This window comes from Varanus komodoensis, unplaced genomic scaffold (assembly GCF_004798865.1).
Source record: "Varanus komodoensis strain SLA01 unplaced genomic scaffold, ASM479886v1 scaffold14_1, whole genome shotgun sequence".
NCBI classification, from domain to species: Eukaryota; Metazoa; Chordata; class Lepidosauria; order Squamata; family Varanidae; genus Varanus; species Varanus komodoensis.
This window is the reverse complement of record NW_025335438.1, coordinates 479600-498528: the sequence shown is the minus strand read 5'-3', so window position 1 is coordinate 498528 and position 18929 is coordinate 479600. Positions and strand designations below refer to the sequence as shown.

General features: G+C 39.3%; 1 protein-coding gene across 3 annotated transcripts in view; it reads left to right on the top strand.

The window, feature by feature from the left end:
- The window catches only part of POP1 (POP1 homolog, ribonuclease P/MRP subunit), a 30418-nt gene extending 11950 nt beyond the window's left edge, over positions 1 to 18468 (top strand). For all 3 annotated transcript variants that reach the window (XM_044424200.1, XM_044424201.1, XM_044424202.1), the window contains exons 7-16: positions 1698 to 1885; positions 3407 to 3651; positions 4205 to 4298; positions 5127 to 5238; positions 5973 to 6089; positions 9369 to 9481; positions 11283 to 11474; positions 12706 to 12860; positions 14920 to 15255; positions 16781 to 18468. In XM_044424200.1, coding sequence (XP_044280135.1) covers positions 1698 to 1885; positions 3407 to 3651; positions 4205 to 4298; positions 5127 to 5238; positions 5973 to 6089; positions 9369 to 9481; positions 11283 to 11474; positions 12706 to 12860; positions 14920 to 15255; positions 16781 to 17435 — 2207 coding nt within the window. In that variant the 3' untranslated portion in view covers positions 17436 to 18468. The remainder of the gene's footprint in view (positions 1 to 1697; positions 1886 to 3406; positions 3652 to 4204; positions 4299 to 5126; positions 5239 to 5972; positions 6090 to 9368; positions 9482 to 11282; positions 11475 to 12705; positions 12861 to 14919; positions 15256 to 16780) is intronic.
- Positions 18469 to 18929: the final 461 nt, after the last annotated feature.

Below are 18929 nucleotides of genomic sequence, written 5' to 3'. Positions count from 1 at the left end.
TACATCCTAATAACTCTTTCAAGTTCTTCAGTTATTTTTGTCTGCTTGCTGCCCTTTCTTGTTCCCAGTGGAAGAGTAGGATTGTATATTGCTGAATGGGTTCTATACGTGACTTGATTTATTCTGTTGTGTGGTGGTGCCCCCACTCCACCATATAATTCTTGTTGTTCTAGAAGAACTGGCTTTTGCTGGGAATCAGGGTGGGAATTGTAGATCTTAAAAATAGATTGGTCAGTAGAGACAATGGGTTATGGATTGAAATGAGGTGGGAAAGAGAGTTGCATTTTTAACTGCTTGTTGGTGACAGTTGCAGTACTTTTTTGAAATGTTTGGCAGGAGGGCAAATACTTTAAAAGCTTGGTGATGAGAGAGAGTTGCAAACATGTTTGACTAAAGCTTGGAGGTGAGAAATTATGAAATGTATATTGCCATTTGGTAAAAAGAGAATCAAATGCTTTGTAAAAAGAAACTTGCTGGTAAGAAGCTTGCAGACATTTTTATTTCTGTAGCCCAATACCTGAAGCTCTTTGGGTGGTTCACATTATGTAAAATGCAAACATAAATAAAAACATCATACTTTTTTTAAAAGCTACAGTAGCTTGCATCATGAGACTTGTTTAAGCACCTAACAAAGCTCCAATATAAATATAACGAATAAATTGCTCTGTGGTAGAGGACACACTTAACCTGGCACCAAAAAGATATTAAAGTCGGCACCAGGTGGGCCTCAACGGGAGCTTATTCCATAAGGCTTGCTGGGGAGAAGGTTGTAAATATCTTTTAAAGGTTTGCGGGAGCCAGAGAATTACATTGTTTCTTTTTTAAAGGCTTGCTAGAGAAGCAGGAGATGCACTTTCCAACTTTCATGCCTTTCCAAACTCATCTGCATCAGAACCATATAACATGTTGAGAGAGTGCTATGCCGCATGACTTGGCTCTGCCTCTGCTGCCCTACAAGTCAGATTGTTTATAAGCCACCACTGATGGCAGCCGTGCTGTGCTCAGGGCAGCCTTTCATAAAGGTCTCCAGAAGTTAGTAGCCCACTTTTCTAAACCAGAGGTCCAATTGTGCTCAAACATTCCCAAACAGGGAATGTTTGAGCACAGTTTGCCAGTTCATGTATCACACCAAATCAATTTGAACAAAATATGCAGAAAGAAATTAAATCCTATAGGCAAGAGGAACTTACTTACTTACTTATTTATTTAGGGGTCGTCTATGCCGCCCCATTGGCCAAAGCCTCGGGGCAGCTCACAACCATAAATAAATAGAATCCAATAAAACAATATAAATTAACAATATAAATTAAGTCGCCCTGGCCAAAGTTTAACCACAGTTCTCCAAGCTGTAGTTCGGAGTATTTTCTGAACGCAGCCTTAGTCTGTTAATTGTTTTATGATACATTGATTTTTCTGGGGGAAATGAAACTGGTCTTTTAATTTACAAACACTGAGAACTTTCCAGTATCCCAACTCCTACCGCAGTAAGACAATCTGAGCAGAATAAAAGCATTTAACAATGTTCTGATTGGCAGGCTGAGCAGAAAATTTTAAGTGTGAAGTGCTGCATATTATATCTCATCTCCCCTTTTGCCCTCATGCATGAGTACTGAAATCATTTTGGGTCTGAATGGGCAATATCTAAAATATTTGTAACATAATTGTAATTGTGTATATGTGTGTATGATATTCCTCAGGACCAACATTTGCAGCTGCTCCTTGTCTGTCTGGGAAACGCCAGGGAGCCCTTACTTTGTACCAGGCAGATCAATATCCTCAGGGTGCACTTGGCCCTGTTACTTTTATTTGGAAACCTAAAAATGGATCTCTTGCTACCTCTGACAGCAGGCAGCTGTGGATATGGATGCACCCGGCTTTCAAACAGGTAGGAGCCTTGCCATGTTGGGGGCAGCAGCTATCTTTCTGTAATGCAGAAGTTGACCTGCTGTAGGCAGGCCTAATTCAGATGATCTCTTTCCTCATGATAAAGGTGAGAAAAGACAGCTCAGGGTGTGGAATGCTAGGTGTTTGTGCAGTTAAAGGGTTGTCTGTACCTTTCCTGCTGTTGCAGAGGGTACAGGCATCCCCTTTACTATGCATGTGCCTAGTCTGTGCAGGCATCATGTACTTTGTTGATCTTGCCAATTATTGTCTGCTGTGGCTGGTAAAGGCTCTCCAGAACTCTTTCAAATCACCTGCCACCTGATCCTTTTGACTGGAGGGACCAGGAATTGAGCTGAGGACATGTGCAGAATAGTATAGTAGTTAAGAATGCTGGTCTGGAATTCCAGAGCTTCAGGTTCTAGTCACCACTCAGTCATGACACTCATTAGGTATCTTTTGGCCTGTCACACATTTTCAACCTAACCTGCCTCACAGGGTTGTTGTTGTGAGGTTAAATGGAGATAAGAAGAACCTTGTGAGCCTCTTCCTTTCAAGATGAAGAAAGACAGGATGATGTCATATAATGTAATAATATGATGATGCATTCTATAACCATACTGTAGACCCTCAAACATCAGCCAAACTAACATGAACATTTTCACCTTGTCTAGAACTGATCTTACCAAGTTCTTCCTAAAGATTTCCGCAGGGTTTTCTGCTGTGTAGTAGTAGTTGTTGTTGTTATCACATTGCATTTATGTGCTGTCTTTTCCCCTCTTGCGGGGATCCCAAGGTGACTTGCAGAGCTCCATTTTATCCTCACAGCAGCAGCCCTTTGAGGTAGGTTGGACTGAGAGTCTGTTTGACTCAAAGCCATCCAGTGAGCTTCATGGCCGAGTGAGGACTAGAACCCACATCTCTTGGGTACTCAGTCCATCATTTTATCCACTGCACCACACTGGCTAGTGAAATGATTGCATCCAAGATCTGTGTTGCAGAGATGCCAGGTCTCTACTTGGTGTCATGCACGCACATGCACACTCTGCAATAGAGCTCCTTCTATTCTGCTGGTCTCCTGTTTCTCTTGTAGTATTTTCAGGGGCAAGAGCTGCACTCAACAGGAGGGTGTCAGAAAGTCTGCTTCTGTTAACCCCATTACAAACATGGATCCTATCCAGTACCTTATTGGAAACATGACTTCTTTTGGCAGCAGGATGAGCTATTGAGTAGATATGGAACAGTGTCTTCCAGACAGAACATGCAGCCTGATACCTTCAGGTCTTTTGGGCTTTAGTTCCCATCAGTTCTAGGGAGCATGGCTTTAGGAGTTGTAGTCCCAAATATTTGGAAGGCACCAGGTTGGAAAAGGCTGCTGTAGGCTAGCTGAGAATATTGAGCTAGATGCCAATAAGCAAGCTTTCACCTTCAGGTGTTCATTTCAAATGTTGCTGCTAATAGCTTGATGAAAATCTGTAAAACAGGTTCAACAATGTGAATGTATTTTCTCTCCTCTTTTTTGTAGGACATACTGGCTGAGCTAAAAGTAGTTTTTCAGTGTCCTGAGCTCACAGAGTCCTGTAGCCCTGAACCTGTTGTAACATTTCCTGAAGAAGAAAGTAAAGTGGATGTCAGTGTAAATGTTGGCAAGAAGAGGAAAGGAAAAGGAGGCAAAAACGTTATTCCAGTAAAAAAAATTATTGGTGATGGGACTAGAGAGACCCACAAGCCATATTGTTGGACATCACAAACTACTGGGGTTGTAATAAGGTAAGCACTGTACTTAGTTAAGCTGTCTTATCACAAGGATAGGCAACCTGGGAGGCCTTTTTTTAACCCCTCAGACTGTTCCATCATAAGCCAAAATCCCTGCCAGGCTAAGTGGCCCAAAAGCCTAAACACAATAATAAAATATGTTTAAAATGTCATCTGGAGTAGTTATGATATGCCAAAGAGGTCAAAATTAGCATGATTTCACAGGGTGAAAAGACCTTCAAAATGGCTGCTCCAAAAGCCCTTGTGTTGAACACTGCATATAAAAACAGTTTTGGGGAATGGAATAGGGTGGCAGGTATCGTACATTGCCTGCTAATTCTTAAAGCTTTGCTCAATTAGTTTATGTAAGTTGCTTCAATACTTCAATGTTTCAACAGTATTTTCAGGTGTGGTGCCCTCCAGATGTGTTGAACATCAGCCTTGCCATTCGCAGCCAGCATGAGAGTGCCACCTATGCTGGCTGGAGATTATGGGAGTTATAATCTAACCCATTTGGAGGGTACTAGGTTGTGGAAGCCTATTTTAAGATAAACCATGTCTCTTCCAGGGATTTGACAATGGAGATCCTCCGATATCGGTTGATTGGTCCCCTTTCTCACTGTGTTCTTGCAGAGGCACTCAGAGTTGCATCTGTCCATACAGTAAGTAGATACAACAGTGTGCATATTGTTTTTCATTTTATGTCCAAGTTAGCCTCATTGTTCAAGAGTTATAGTCAAATATTAGACTCCATTACTGTAATAGCATTAGTACAAACCATATTTCTACGACAAATGGCATATGCTTGCACAAAATTGTCTCACTAGATTTGAGGCATTTTATGTTGTCAGTAATACTGCTGGCTTAAATTTCTGGACTTCCATATTCTGAAGGGTTGCTGGATAAAAGATACCAGGCAGTACAGTTTACCAGACAGTTTTGTTGTAAAATTGGGTAGTGTCCACTCTTTGTTTACAGGGTCCCAGATTTGATCCTTGGTAGCTCCAGCTAGTTTGTGATGGACTCATATTAGAAATCCTGAGCAGCTCCTTTAAGACAGTATAGACAGTGCTAAGCTACAGAGACCAACAGTTAGACTCAGTTTAATTTAGCTTCCTGTTCTCCAGATTCAAAGGAAACATGGCAGAATGTTGCTGTCATATAACCAGGCCATTATTCCTTGCCCTGCCTTTCATATGCTGTACTGGCACCAGCTGCCTAGCTCTGTATACCGAAGACAAAACCAATCTAAAGCATGGATTGCTGCACACATAATTGGTATATTTCATAAGCTTCTCCAAATGTCAGTCCAGTTTGTGAGACATCGGCATCAACTTCTGTGTAGTTGTACCGTAATTGGCTTTCATCTTGATGCAAATTCTCCAGGAACGTATTTATCTGTAGGAAAACAGCCCTTTAGGTGAAAGGGAAGGAATGGACCTTTGCTGCAGACTATTTGCCCCCTGTACTTATTGTCACTGACCTTTTAGGAACCAGTTTCTACAAATCCTGAAATTAACAGTTGGTGGATAGAAAATTGCAGAAACCCTGATCAGGTATTGCTTCATCACCATCAAGAAACTATCTTTGAACTGCTGCAAGGTAAATGCTAGTCATGATGTTCCTAAGCCTTGTTTTCTACAGGTTTCTAACTCTTCATGAAGCCATAACATTATCATTGTACTTAAATTGCTTGATATAGGAGTAGTCGGAATGGATGGTAGATGTATCCTTCTAGTGTTATCACTTAAAATAGAATGTGAACAGAGCTGGAAGTTAATTTAATGGCTAGTATTAGCGGCGCCTTTGACCTTGCTATTTTTTTGCCAGCAGAAAGGCAATAGATCTTAATTCCTTTCCAAGAGCAGTACTGGAGAAGTCTTGAAAGAAAGCCTGGTTGAGGAAACTATGAACAGTGCACTCTAACATAAGGTTTTCTGTTGCAGCCCTTGCTTATATACTTAATGATACAGATGCACACACTGTCTTGATAGATCAGAAAGGGTCTGAGGTAGTAAAAATCTGAAGAAATTATTATAACACCAGACTCAATTGTATTTTTTCTCTTAGTGTTTACATTTCTCTTGAAACAATTAAATCATAGGCAATTGCCACCTCTGTTCTGGGTTTAGTGGTTCAAAAGATACTTCTCGATTTCAGTCCATGGTATTCTAATATAGGATTACATATTCTTGTATGCCATTTCTCTAACTTGTGGGATTGTGCTTATTTTGCAAACAAATGGTAAAGGTAAGAAAGCAGTAGACAGTTTCTGTATAATGTTAATGAGAATTGGAAAAACATTTTAAAGTTTGTATCCATTTTGTGTGTTTAAGGGTTAGGTTCATCAGACCTTCCATCAGGTACTGTACTAGGTTTGACTGTTGGGGATCCTCGAGTGAATTTACCAAAAAAGAGATCAAAAGTCATGCCAAAACCAGAAAAATATCAAGGTAAAATATCCATAATATAATTGTACAATAGCGAAACAGCTTGTTTATATCAAGATACATTTCTGTTTGTTTGTTTTTTTTTAATATCCCATGGATGCTTGGTATTCTCTTAAGTTTTAAATGTCCAGTCCATCTCCTGAGTAGGTGTTCACATACTAAATGAGGGCTAGATAGGGAACAGCAGCTGTGAGGAAGGGACAGCACCAAACTGGTCTTGTGCTCAATGGAAGCCTCTGTTAAATGGTGCAGATGATCCAGGTTCGAATCCTGGCGAGGCCAACAGGTGCTAAACCCAAGATATGACACGTTATTCCCATCTGCTTGATTTGTCCTACAAATGCATGCTTTAGGAGAAGTGTTAAGAGTTTCTCGTGTATGATGATGCATTGTCTGGCCTGTATTACTTGCTTGGCATTGGAACCTTTTTCTGTAGTTGTAGCAAGAACCAGAGGTATTGTATTACCATTGAATTTATTTGCAAGTTGCTAGCATGGAACTAGATTCATAATTTCATGATTCTACTTGTTCAACCACATATCTGCACACAGCACTTTGTCTTTCACTAATAGTGCAGTTTGGGGGACAGAATTTAATTTAATTTAAACATTTATATGCCGTCCTTTGCAGCAGCCTCAGGATGGCTTACGAAAACAAAAATCCCAATATAAATAACAATATAATATTATAAATAGCATACAAACATTCTACAAAAAAACAAATTAACCACAATAAATCCTCTCTTAATTAAAGAAGAGAAATAAAAAATAAAGACATGACCGTATACAATTAATGATATTATTAAAATGATATTAGTTATTAAAATGATGGTTAAATAAAACAGTCTTTACCTGGTGCCAGAAAGAGTAGAGGGTCGGTGCCAGGCAGACCTCTCTGGGGAGCATGTTCCATAGTCTGGGTGCCACCACAGAGAAGGCCCTCCTCCGCGTGGATACCCTCTGTACCTCCCTCAAAGAAGGTTCCTGGAGCAAGGCCTCCTCTGCCAATCTTAAGGGGTGTGTGAGCATATAGGGGAAGAGACATTCCTTCAGGTATCCAGGACCCAAGCTGTTTAGGGCTTTACAGGTAAGTACCAGCATCTTGAATTGGGCCTGGACTTCAGTTGGGAGCCAGTGAAGCTGGTAGAGGTCTGGTGTTATGTGAGAACAACGCCCAGTCCCCGTCAGCAGCCTGGCAGCTCTATTTTGTACCAATTGAAGTATCCGGACTGTTTTCAAGGGCAGCCCCACGTATTTCTTTTTCTACAGGTTGACATCTGCCTCCTTGAGGGCTCTGCATCTTTGCCTTTGGGCTTCGCTAATTCAGTTAACTAGTCTACCAAACACACACTGTGACTGGCAACAGCTGTTCCTCTTCTTGGGCAGAGTTCTTTCCTTGATCGGTCACTGGGGGTCTTTAAGTCCAGGATTGATACTCAGACGTTTTGTGTGTAAAACAAGAAATCTGCCGAGTTGTGCAGCATTGTTACAGGAACACTCTTAAACCTTCAATCACATTGCATAAACTCTATTTCTTAGAGCCTAATTCAACCATTTTGGGTGTTGTACAAAAAAGTGTATTTCATCCATTTACCTGCTGTCAAGTAGCCAAGGTGCAATATTTACTGAGCAGCAACAATGTGTGTTCTAGCTTCCCCAATGCATCAGAAACTATTGCATCATCTATGGTTTTGTAAGAATGTCTGTATGAGGCAAGAAGGCACATCAGGTTTTGCAAGTTTGTGTGATTCTAGTTTCTTTAACCTTTTTCTGTCTGCGTTTGAATTTAATGACCCTTTCTGTTTTGAGAAATTCTGCAGGCAATACATGTTTACAGGCAGTGCAGGCAAGCTAAAGTTGATGGCCCAGGAACAAAGGTTAGAAAAAGAAGATCCTAAATGGATGCATAAGTGGGGTCACAGCAGTGTGCCTGGATGACTGAAGACCCTTGTTCGCAAACTTCCAGAGAGAAAATAAAAAAGTAACCTTAATGAAACTGATGCTCACTTGAATTGGGCATCACAACTTTTTCTGTAGTAGCATAGTCATTGTAAAGTAAATTCATTTTCTGTGTATACACTAGCCAATCACATATTCACAATAATTCATTATTTCATTCTCTTACTTGGTAAGAACACTTTTTATGTTCTCAGCATGGCATTCTATTCATTGAAGATCCATGTAGGACAGGGGTCTCAAACTCAACTTACCTGGGAGCCACTGGAAGGAGAGTCTGGGTGAGGCTGGGCCGCATCAAGTATTCCACCACCGCGGCGGTGGTGGTGGGCCGCTCATCCCGCGTCGCTCCCGGAGGCGCTTTGAAGGCCACAGGGCCCCTCCCCCCTGCCCCGCGCGTCCCAGCAATTGGCCCGCGGGCCGCGAGTTTGAGACCCCTGATGTAGGAGTAGCATTTTTGTAGTCATCAGTAGTAGATTTCTTGTGGTGTGTTCAAGTAGGTACAGTGTTTTGAACAACACACATGACGTGCAACTCTTTAAACAGAGCATTCTAATTTGCTAAGTATACATGGATAATCCTCATTTTTTTCCATTCTCTTTCTCATGGAATAGCTTGTTTTTTAAAAAAAGGCAAAACTTCTGTGTATCATCAGACCCATCGTCCCAAACATATTTACTTGTAGCACTGCAGTTCCCCAACCATGCTCCAGGTACTTAATGTAATCCTACATGGACTCTGCATATACAAAGGCACACACTTTTTCTTGTGGGCAGTTTATAAGGATCTGAACTGTGAATTAGAGTGAAAAGATACATAAGAATTCATTAAGTTGCTTGATGATACTATTAGAAACCTTCTGCATCAATCTTGGATCTTGCATTGTGTGGTTTAGGGAAAAGGCAGCAACTCCACAATTAAGAGTGACAAGTTAAGAAGTTAGAAATTGACATTTTCCTGCCTTTCTTTTATAGTGAGACTGTTTATGTAAAACAGTAGCCTTGCTATCTCAAAACACGGTAGACCTTCAGTTCCACAAACTCTTAGAAATCATGGTATGGCTTTTGCTAGATTACAGAGAACTTTGGGGTTCATCTTTTTCAGCTTTTAATGTGCATTTGCTAGCTGCTTAGTGCAAAATCTTAACTCTCTTAAAGGTTGTTATGCTCAAAATAAATATACAAAAGGCTTTTATTAGGCTTTGACCTGAAAGTTGCTACTATTAAAAATTTGGATAACCTTCCACAATGTGCTCTACTACTTCCTCTTAGCTTACTGTTACAGGATCTTAGCCTTTCAGCGATGACAAGGTCCTCCTTTCTTTTAGAAGATAAAGCCAAACAGCTCATCTTGGAAGGTGTGCCTGTGGAGTGTGCGCAGAGCTTTCTCTGGGACCCCCATGTCTGCAAAAGTGTCACAGACAATAAAATGCCGGAACAGGTAACTTTAACACAAGCATTCTGTTTAGTTCATTATATCTGTCCCTCTGAAGTAAACCAAGTGCTCAACAGTAAAGCCATGCACACAATATTTGCTTACAGAGCCTGCTCTATGGTTGATACATCAAACCAGTTTGACTGTAAGACCCAGCAATCCCTATTCAGTCTCATAGCTTTATGGAGTGAAGCCTAGCTGGCCTCATAGGCTTCTTGTGTAAATAATGTGAGAGGGAGAGTAATGCTTTGCCAACTTTTTGGAGAGAGAAAAAGAGTTCAAATTATTTCAGCAGAATTTCTTGGTGTTCTTTCTATAAACTGTTCACTAAAAATTTGAGCTTTGTTTGCTGAGTGTATGATCCTAGCTTCTTCACTCTCTTCCTTGTACAGTCCTCTAGCCAAATTCCCCTTCCTCCCTTTCACAAACTCCTCTTGCTGTCTTCTTCCAATGACCCCTTTCTCTTAATCCCAGAAGATTTGCCTCTTTCATCACTGGCCTGTTAAAAACATTTATTGAAATACGGAATATAGTACAAAAGGTTTCACTATCTGGGTATCTTAATCCAAAAATGCCAGCCTTGTGTGTGATTGCTGGAGCATTTAAAGTGTGGTAGCCTCTCCAAACCCCATTATGAGACTAGTACTTAAGTCATAAGGTACATAAGCATCCCATTGGACTAACTTTGTTGATATATGCCCCCTTTCTGGCCCCTCCAGAAAGGGGAATGTTAATTACATCATCAGGTACACAGTTGAAACTGATCTGAGCTCACTTTCCTGTGCCTTAAAATATTTAGTCTGACTGCTTTACATGAGACTAACCTCAGACCAGCCCATTTGCTATGATTAGAGTCATAACACTTTCCAGAATACTTAACTGGAACTAAGTTCATAATTTCAGAACCAATGTACAATTTTAGCAATCAAGTCAGGGTAAGTTATCTTGCTACAATAATGCTTTTATATTTATTTCAGTTATGAAACATGTGAAACATGCAGCCCACAAAAGCATCCAACATAAATTCCCTATTTCCCTCTTGTAGTCCAGCCACTGAGAAAGAAAAGCGGCTGGTGTGTTCTCATTTCTTCCCCAAATCTTCCCCTTCCTAGTGCTGGGCTTTTCTGTGCAATGCATATTAATGGTTTCCAGTGTTTCATAACTGAAATAGTTTATTTTATTTAAAAAAAACATTTATATCCTGTCCTTTCCAACAAATGGCTCAGGACAGCTTACAATGATTTAAAATAAAATATAATATTACAATAATACAATAATTAAAACAGTAGATACTATATCAGCATAAAACAACACTTCATAAAACTAAGGGAAAGAAAAGAAAGGAAGAAAAAGAATGGAAAATGCAACTGTGGAAAAAGATCTTAAAGCATCTAAAAACCTTAATTATTAATATGATGGCTAAATAAAAAGATCTTTACCTGGCGCTGAAAAGAGTTTAAAGTCAGCACCAGGTGAACCTCTCTGGGGAGTTCATTCCATGAATTGATGTACATTGGCCTGTTTCTGTCTAAAATTCTCTTTGCAGAGGATTGTCTCTTTAATAACAGAGGCAGATTACTTGCTGTCAGTGCAAATCATTTCTTTTTAGCTTGAGAATAGGAGAGGAGTTATAAGCAGGGAGAATTTTGCTGAACATATGGTGCCTTTTTGCTGCTTCTGTAGGCATGTTTTGCTTACTAATAGACTTGCAAATCTGAGATTTTGCTATGTACCTTTGATGAGGTGTGTCTTTCCTTCTTAAAGCAAATTTTAGATTGGGTTTTTTTTTTTTTGTCTGTCATCTAAGGACTTAAATCTTCTGAGAAGTCAGCTCTTGGTACCTGGGTCGCATCTTGACTTGGGCCCCCGAGAATCCAAGATTCCTATACTCCTGGTTCAGCAGCCTGGAAAAACAGCTGGAAAAGATCGACCAGGATGGGGAAGTGGCTGGGATATTTATTTGCCTAAAGGTTGGGGCATGGCTTTCTGGCTTCCTTTCGTAAGTGATGTTTCAGATCAAAATACAGAGAGAAATGTAACATTGTAGACTGTGTGTATATGTGTATATATTCAAAGTATTTAAAGTTTAGTTATCATAACAGCTTTTCTGTTTTTATTAGTAATATTTGTGTACCACTTCTGGCTTGAAACAACCCCACAGTGGTTTACAAAAGGATAAAAACAAAGTAAACAAAGATACGCATACACAATAGCACCAGAACAGCTGGGAGAAAGCCAAATAGATATGCAATAAACCCCTAAAATATATCACTATTGAGGGTCTGACATACCTCAGAGGAGAGATCATTCCTTGTGGGAAGACCCAAATCTACATTGCTCCCAAATGGAAATCCAAAGACCCCACAGCAGCACCTCCCCTGATGTTCATAGTGACCTGGGTGGTTGATATAGAAAGACTTTCCTTGTCCTAATTATACAGGCCTTTGTATACTAATACCAACATCTCAAAACCTAGCTCAGTTGCATCCTGGCAACTCGTGTAGATCCTTTAGCACCAGCACTGTATGTGCATGGTAAGGCGTCCAAATATCCTAACCCCTGCATTCTGTGATGGCTGATAAAATGCAAGGTTGTGACCAATTTGTGTTGGGTTCAATGGTCCTTGGGGAGCCTATATAATATTATTGCCACATGCCAGAAGCCATGCTGAGTTGACCTCACATTTTCCACTGATTGTCCCCTTGTGGTTTTATAGTGAAGTCTTACCTGCTCTTCACATTCCACTGAACAACAGAGCCCCATAAGCTAATCTGAGCATGCACGCTGGGTTCACTTTCTTGAACCAGTTCACAGGGACAGAAGAAGCCTCCAGTCTCGGATGCTCAGAAACAGCCTTCCCCAACGGGTTACCCTTCAGATGTTTTGAATTATAGTTTCTGTCATCACTGACCATTGGTTATGGTGGACCTGATGGAAGCTGTAGTTCAAACCAGTTTGGAGGGCACCAGATTGGAAAAACCTGCTCAAAACGGGAAATTATTGCAGGCAGATCTGTTGCCATTCCTTTCTTTATTGCATGAATACATGTTGACTACAACGTGTGGGATTTCCCTGAATAACTTAAGAGATTTGATTTGCTTTGGCACCTCTTCATATTGAAAATAAAATATGATTATTTGAATTACTGTGAGGATTTCCTAAGGTACCTGCCAGTACTGACTTTCTGCAGCTGGATGAATCCAAGACATTAAAATACTCTTTCTTTCTAGGTATATCAGGGTGCACGAGTGGGGGGCTTACAAGAAGCTCTGAAGCATTCTCTATATAAGCGAACACCACATGCTCCACAGGATTATCCAGACTGTCCTGCTGGCATCCAATTTGCCAGAGAATTAGAGAGAAATCTTCTCGAAAAGTTCAAGAGGTAAATAAATGAACTGTGCTATTTAAAAGTTTGATCTGTGGTGTCTAGTGAAACTTCTTCAGCCTTCTGCCGGGTTCAGTAGATTACACATCTTGCTTTTTTAAAATTTCTACAGGCCAAAGGGAGTTCTTTCAAAACATAATTACAATGAAATTTACAATCTGCTTTCCGTTGCCCAAATTAAAATGCCTACTAAAGTAAGACAAATTGGCTATCATGGGTTCCATTATAATGGTAAGTGCCTTTATTTGGAAGAAGATCTAATTGAAATATGATTCTGGTTTGGACATAATGCGTACCCATGGCTTGTTTTAATCATAGGTAGACCTGAGTGTATGACAATGAGTGCTGCCTCCTACCCGTTTACCCACTTCCATTTTGCTAAATGACCCAGATTCCTGAGTTGTTTTCCATAATTTCATCTGGATTGTTAAAGGAAAACAACACTCTTGTTTGTTAGATTAAAATTGTCAGTTGCTTTTCCCTCAAGAACCCAGCTCACCCATCTTGGTTGTTTAGCAATGTGGACAAAAAGCAGGAAGAGGCATCATATTGGCATGGTCACAATTACCAACAGTTAAAATAACCCATGGGTAGGCATTACATACAAAGCATGTTAGTGTAAATAAATAGATATGATCCAAGATACATTGAATTAATTCCTCATCCTTGCAGGGCTTTGTGCCTCTTTGCTAAATAGTTCTTGCCTGCATTAAATCAAAGCAGTTTGTAGCAGCTCCAGTTTCCACTGGAACTTTTTCATATTTTTGCTGTATAATGGTGCAGATCTAGCCATTAAGCCATATTATTTTACAACTAAATAGAGAATTTGTTTCTTTCTTGCAGGTAGTCTTATATCTTTGTGTCACTATATATTTTGCATGTTTTCACATTTTACCAACATAATGTCTTTAAAATATTCCCATACATGGTCTTTTATATGACCAACACCTATGACAGTTTGGTAGCACAATCTTATATGTTCTGTCAGAAACAGGTTCTAATGAATTCAGAGGTGCTTATTCCCAGGCAACTGGATATTGATGCACTGGATTGATGCATTACTATGAGAATACAAGATGAAGCACCCTTTTCACTTTTCTTTTTTGACCCAGTGTTGTTCTTTTCTTCTTCATTCTGTCTTGTCTCAGAGTTGCCTACATAAAACACAAACTAGCATACAAAAATGAAATATATATAACTGATAGGTCAAGGCAAGGTTTGATAATTACTGGATGGGAAAAGTCAAATCCATTTTTTATTTTTTCAGGTATCAAATGTCTCCACCTGTGATACTGTTTCTTTGCCTTACCTAACTCCCTTCTCCTCCATTTCTTTGTCCAGTTCCACCACTACATAAGCACAGAAGAAAAACAATTTGTTATATCACATGATATATGTAATTAATGCTTATGACTTGAAATAGTTTCAATTATACAAGAGAGAGAAAATTCAAATTAAACCTTCTGAAAAAACAACTTTTGAGATAAATGTTGCATTTTTCTGATAACAAGCCAAAATAACAATTAAGGATAAGGAAGACTTTAGTTCAGTTTGCACTTTGTTAAGAAGTTAACAGATTCATACTTTCTGGATAAACAGGCAAACCAGAGTACAGTTAATATTCAGTATTGTACTTTTTGGAATATTTGTGATGTATGCTTATTTTTAGGGACACAATGTATGTGTTCATGAAAAAAGTACAGAAAAGCATCGTGTAAGGGAATTTTGTTGACAGAGGATCTATCTCAGACTTACATGCAAAAAACCCAGGAGAAGTGGCATGAAAAGGCATATGAATTTTCATGCTGCTTTTAATAAGTTGCAAACTGATGCTGAAATGGGAAAGAAGTAATAATTGGAAAAGTAAGAAATGTCAAGAACCTGAAACTCTTATATTCTTATACTCAAGAACCTGAAACTGGCAAAAGTGCTTGTTCAGCTGATAATTAAAGAATTTGTTTTCTACCTTTGGAGAAAATTTTTCTAATTATTGGTACATTTATGTTGTGCTCCATGTTTTGCTGCCTCTGAATAAGAAATATGCCTTTGATCATAGGCGCCCTCCTGCTAAAAGAGCAAATTATGTAAAATATGGAACCTTGGCACCATTCCTCTGTCCTTGGGAAAAACTCACCAAGGACTGGGAAGCTAGAAATAAAACTCATGGAAAACACATGCCCACATCAGCCATGGACACTGAAGCTTGTACAACTGAAGAACAGGTTTCTTGTGGCCCCAGTTCTGGAGCAGAGGTGGGAACAACTGTTATCAGCAGCTTGAATCAGCCAGGAGAGACTTGCTTCCAAAACACGCAGATGAAAGAAGGGATAAAAGTGGCTACATCCCTCTTGGATAACTCTGTCACATCAAGCCGGGCCTTCTGTGTTCTCAGGTATGACAAACAAATTAATTCTGTTGACCGCAGTATAGAAATTCATAACAAATACGCATGAATCTATACACAGAGATGTGAGTGTGTGTGTGCTGTTGTGTTGGGAAAAAAGCAATAATCTAAAATATTTCGTATCTTTGGCTTTTCATACCCAGCTAGAGTAAGCAATATTTCTCCCCGGTTTCTGTTCTTTCTGCAGTGACAAGACTGGTAATAGTCTGTAAGCTGTTCTGTATGACAATTGATTGTTGCTGCATTTTCCTGCTGCCCGTTGGTAGAAGGCTTTGTTTGGGGTGTGGGAGGAGGTTAGCATGCTAATCTGTGGCGATTACCTTTAAAAGAGAAACCTCTTTCCTTCACAAGCCTATGCTTATGTTTTCTATACATGTAGAGTATGCTGTTAGGTGTAGAGGTTAGAACAGCATTTGCTAACCTGATCCCAGAGAGGTCCGCCTGGCGCTGTCATTATTTGTTTTTCGGTGCCAGGCCAAGACCTTTTTATTTAAACGCTATTTTAATTGTTAAGGTTTATTTGTTGATTTTAAACTGACCAGGCTGTTTCCACTATTTTATGTATTTTATTTTATGTATTTTATTTATTCTGTGTATTTTTTTTGTATTTATATGCGGGATTTTAATGATTGTAAGCCGCCCCGAGGCTTATGTGAAAGGGGCAGCATATAAGCTGTCTAAATAAATAAATAAATACCCTCCAGAGGCTTGGGCTACAACTGCTACCATTACTGACCATTGCCATGCTAACTGAAGTTGATGGAAGCTGGAAGTCCAAAATATCTGGAGGCATGAAATAGAGGAAGGCTGAATTAGTGTGTTACCTTAAACCTGAAAAGAACCATGTTCAAAATTTTGTGCAACTATAAAGCTTACTAGGTGCCCTTGAGCCACCATGTCTCAGCTAATGTATTACTGTTGTGCCCTCTCTCTTCCAGTTGTTAGCATAAGGGACGCTCATCTGTTGTCTTGGAAGGACAGAATAAGAGCATAATGAAACATTTAAATTCTGAACAAAGCCTGTGCAATCTCAATAGATGCTTTAGTGTGTGAGCTGAAATGCTCACTTGCGCTCACTCCCTCTCCCAGTGTGTGGGATATTGGTAATGCAACTCTTGATAGGTACAGTTTTTAGTCACTGTGTGTTAACAGTGAATTCCTTCCAAGAGTGCAGGTCTTTTCATAGCCAAAATGATGCCATCCATGCCCAAGATTATTGGCAACCTCAAGGGAACACCAAGGTTTACAGAAGTACAAAATATTTAAGAAAAAATCCTAAGTACAAATGATAATCTGATAACTCAGTGTCTTCAGACTACACAGTGCCAGCAATGGGGTGGAGAAAAAAGGAAAATTTGTGGAAAGAAATGTAATGAAATTGTGTATTTTGGAGTGGGGTATGGCTCACTGGAACCCAGACCCAGCAGTGTTGCTTACTATAATATTCTCCCCTAGAACCCACCTGTTTTGTGCTAACTGTAAGAAAAGATAACATGTTATGTCTTCTCAACAGGAGCAGAAAATTACTAAGGCAGCTATCAGTCTGGTGTCAGCCTACATCTGGCAGAAATCAGAGAATCCAGCGCCTTGCTTCCAAAGTAGATCAGAAGGAACTGACTGAAGATGCCATTTTGACAATCTGTCTATGTTATCCCAGGGCACTAGTGTGGGTTAGCCTGACTTTTCTCAAAAAAGGAAGCCCTGAATTGCACACCATGATTTGCATTCCAGCGAAAGATGACTTGTTACAGCTCTGCAAAGACCAGAACTTTTGTGGGCCTCAAGAACCTAAACACAGTGACCAATTTAAGGGCAAAGTGTTGAAACAAAAGGAAAGAAAAAAGAAAGAGAACATTGGGAAGTCCACAAGAAGTAGTGCTTCTGATGCCAGGAATGTAACACCAACTGAGCATAAAGATCTCACTCTGGGCTTATGGCCAGATCCTCTGCCGGTAGTTGTATCACATTGTTCCCGAGTCCTCTTGGGTTTTGTCACTCAGGGGGACTTCTCCTTAGCTTCTGGCTGTGGTGAAGCTCTGGGATTTGTTAATCTGACAGGATTGCTGCAGATGTTGATTAGCCAACCAGCAGACAAGAAAGGGCTGGTTTTGTTAAGAAATCCAGCATCACTACAGTACAGATTTGCTAAGCTTAATATTGAAGTCTAGTTTGAATTGAAATTCAGTGGTATATAAAATTAGCAAATAAACTATTCTCTCAGAGTGTACACACTTAATTTAGACCAAGAACTTCCAAATACTTAATTTAGACCAAGAGCTTAAGGGTAATTCTGTGCACGTTAGAAAAAAGAATTGTAGACTGGGAAGTGTTGGGTGTTGTAGGATTCCTTTTGTCTAAACATGCATAGAATTGCATGTTCTAATTATGTATAGTTTTATACTAAATAATCCCTTTCCTTGTTCAAAAACATACATATATTCTGAATGAGTAAGGTTTTATTAAGCAACTAGTATTTCTTGTATGTTTAAACAGTTTCACTCTTAATTGCAAAAGGATTTGCATAAACTACAGAGCTCTGTCCTCCCATCTCATGCAAGTGCAGCCACTAATGTATGCTTCAAAGAATTAATTATTCTCTTCACATATTGCTATCTTCTGATCTTTAGGATCAGGGTATGTTACACAATCATAGACTGGACTGAATCTGTCCAAATGTTTCAAATAAAAGTATGTTAATGAAGTTGTGAATTATTAATTCCACAGAGACTTGGCTACCCACCTTAGCTTCAACTCTTCTGAACAAATTGTAGCATTTCTATATTCTGCTTTGGAGGAATCCTCATTATTAAAAGAAGCTTGTTACATTTTCCCTTCAAACCATACTATCCTTTATGATGGGAAAGTGAAATCATGTCAATATGTTTTAATTGCAAATGGCATTGATTTAAAGGGAAAGTAATATTCTTCACTAAGTATACTGGAATATTCAAAAGGTAATAAATTTGCCTACAGTATAAGATTGATATTTGTGTGTTGCATTTTGAAGTTGCATATGAAGATGTACTGGAAGGAGTTTTTGGTTTTCTTTAAATCATTTGGGCAACCTGTGGGTATCCTGATGTTTCAGACTGAAACTCATCCCTTGCCACTGGCTATATTGATTAGAGTTGATGGAGGTTGTAGGCGAAAACACAGAGGACTGTAAGTTGCCCACCCTGGTATTAAATGGTAATCTAACAAGCTGCTGTTTCTGTTTGTTTGTTTTTAAATAGAATCATATTTGTTCATGCATGAAGGAAACAAATTCCTGCATTTAAATCTTAAATTATATTTTTGTCCAAGCTTAAGAGGCAACATTTATGTTACCTGGTCTGAGTTCTGGAAATTCTGAATTGACGCACTGGAGCAAAAATACAATAGTGGCATTTGGTTTAAACTGATGGGAAAAGGTAAATGTTTAACAATACTTGAATAGCTGAGCACCTTTGGTATTTGAATTGGGTGATGGCATACCAGGATCAGATGTATGTTAACAATACTCATCCTTATCTTGAACTTTTTTCCTAGCTTCATATTTGTTTATTAATTAACTCTTTGCAATATATGAAATTAAGAACATTATTCTTAATACAAGTTAACACATATTTTTGATATTAAGGTTAAAACAGTAAAGAATACAGATGAATCTTTTGCTCCTTGTT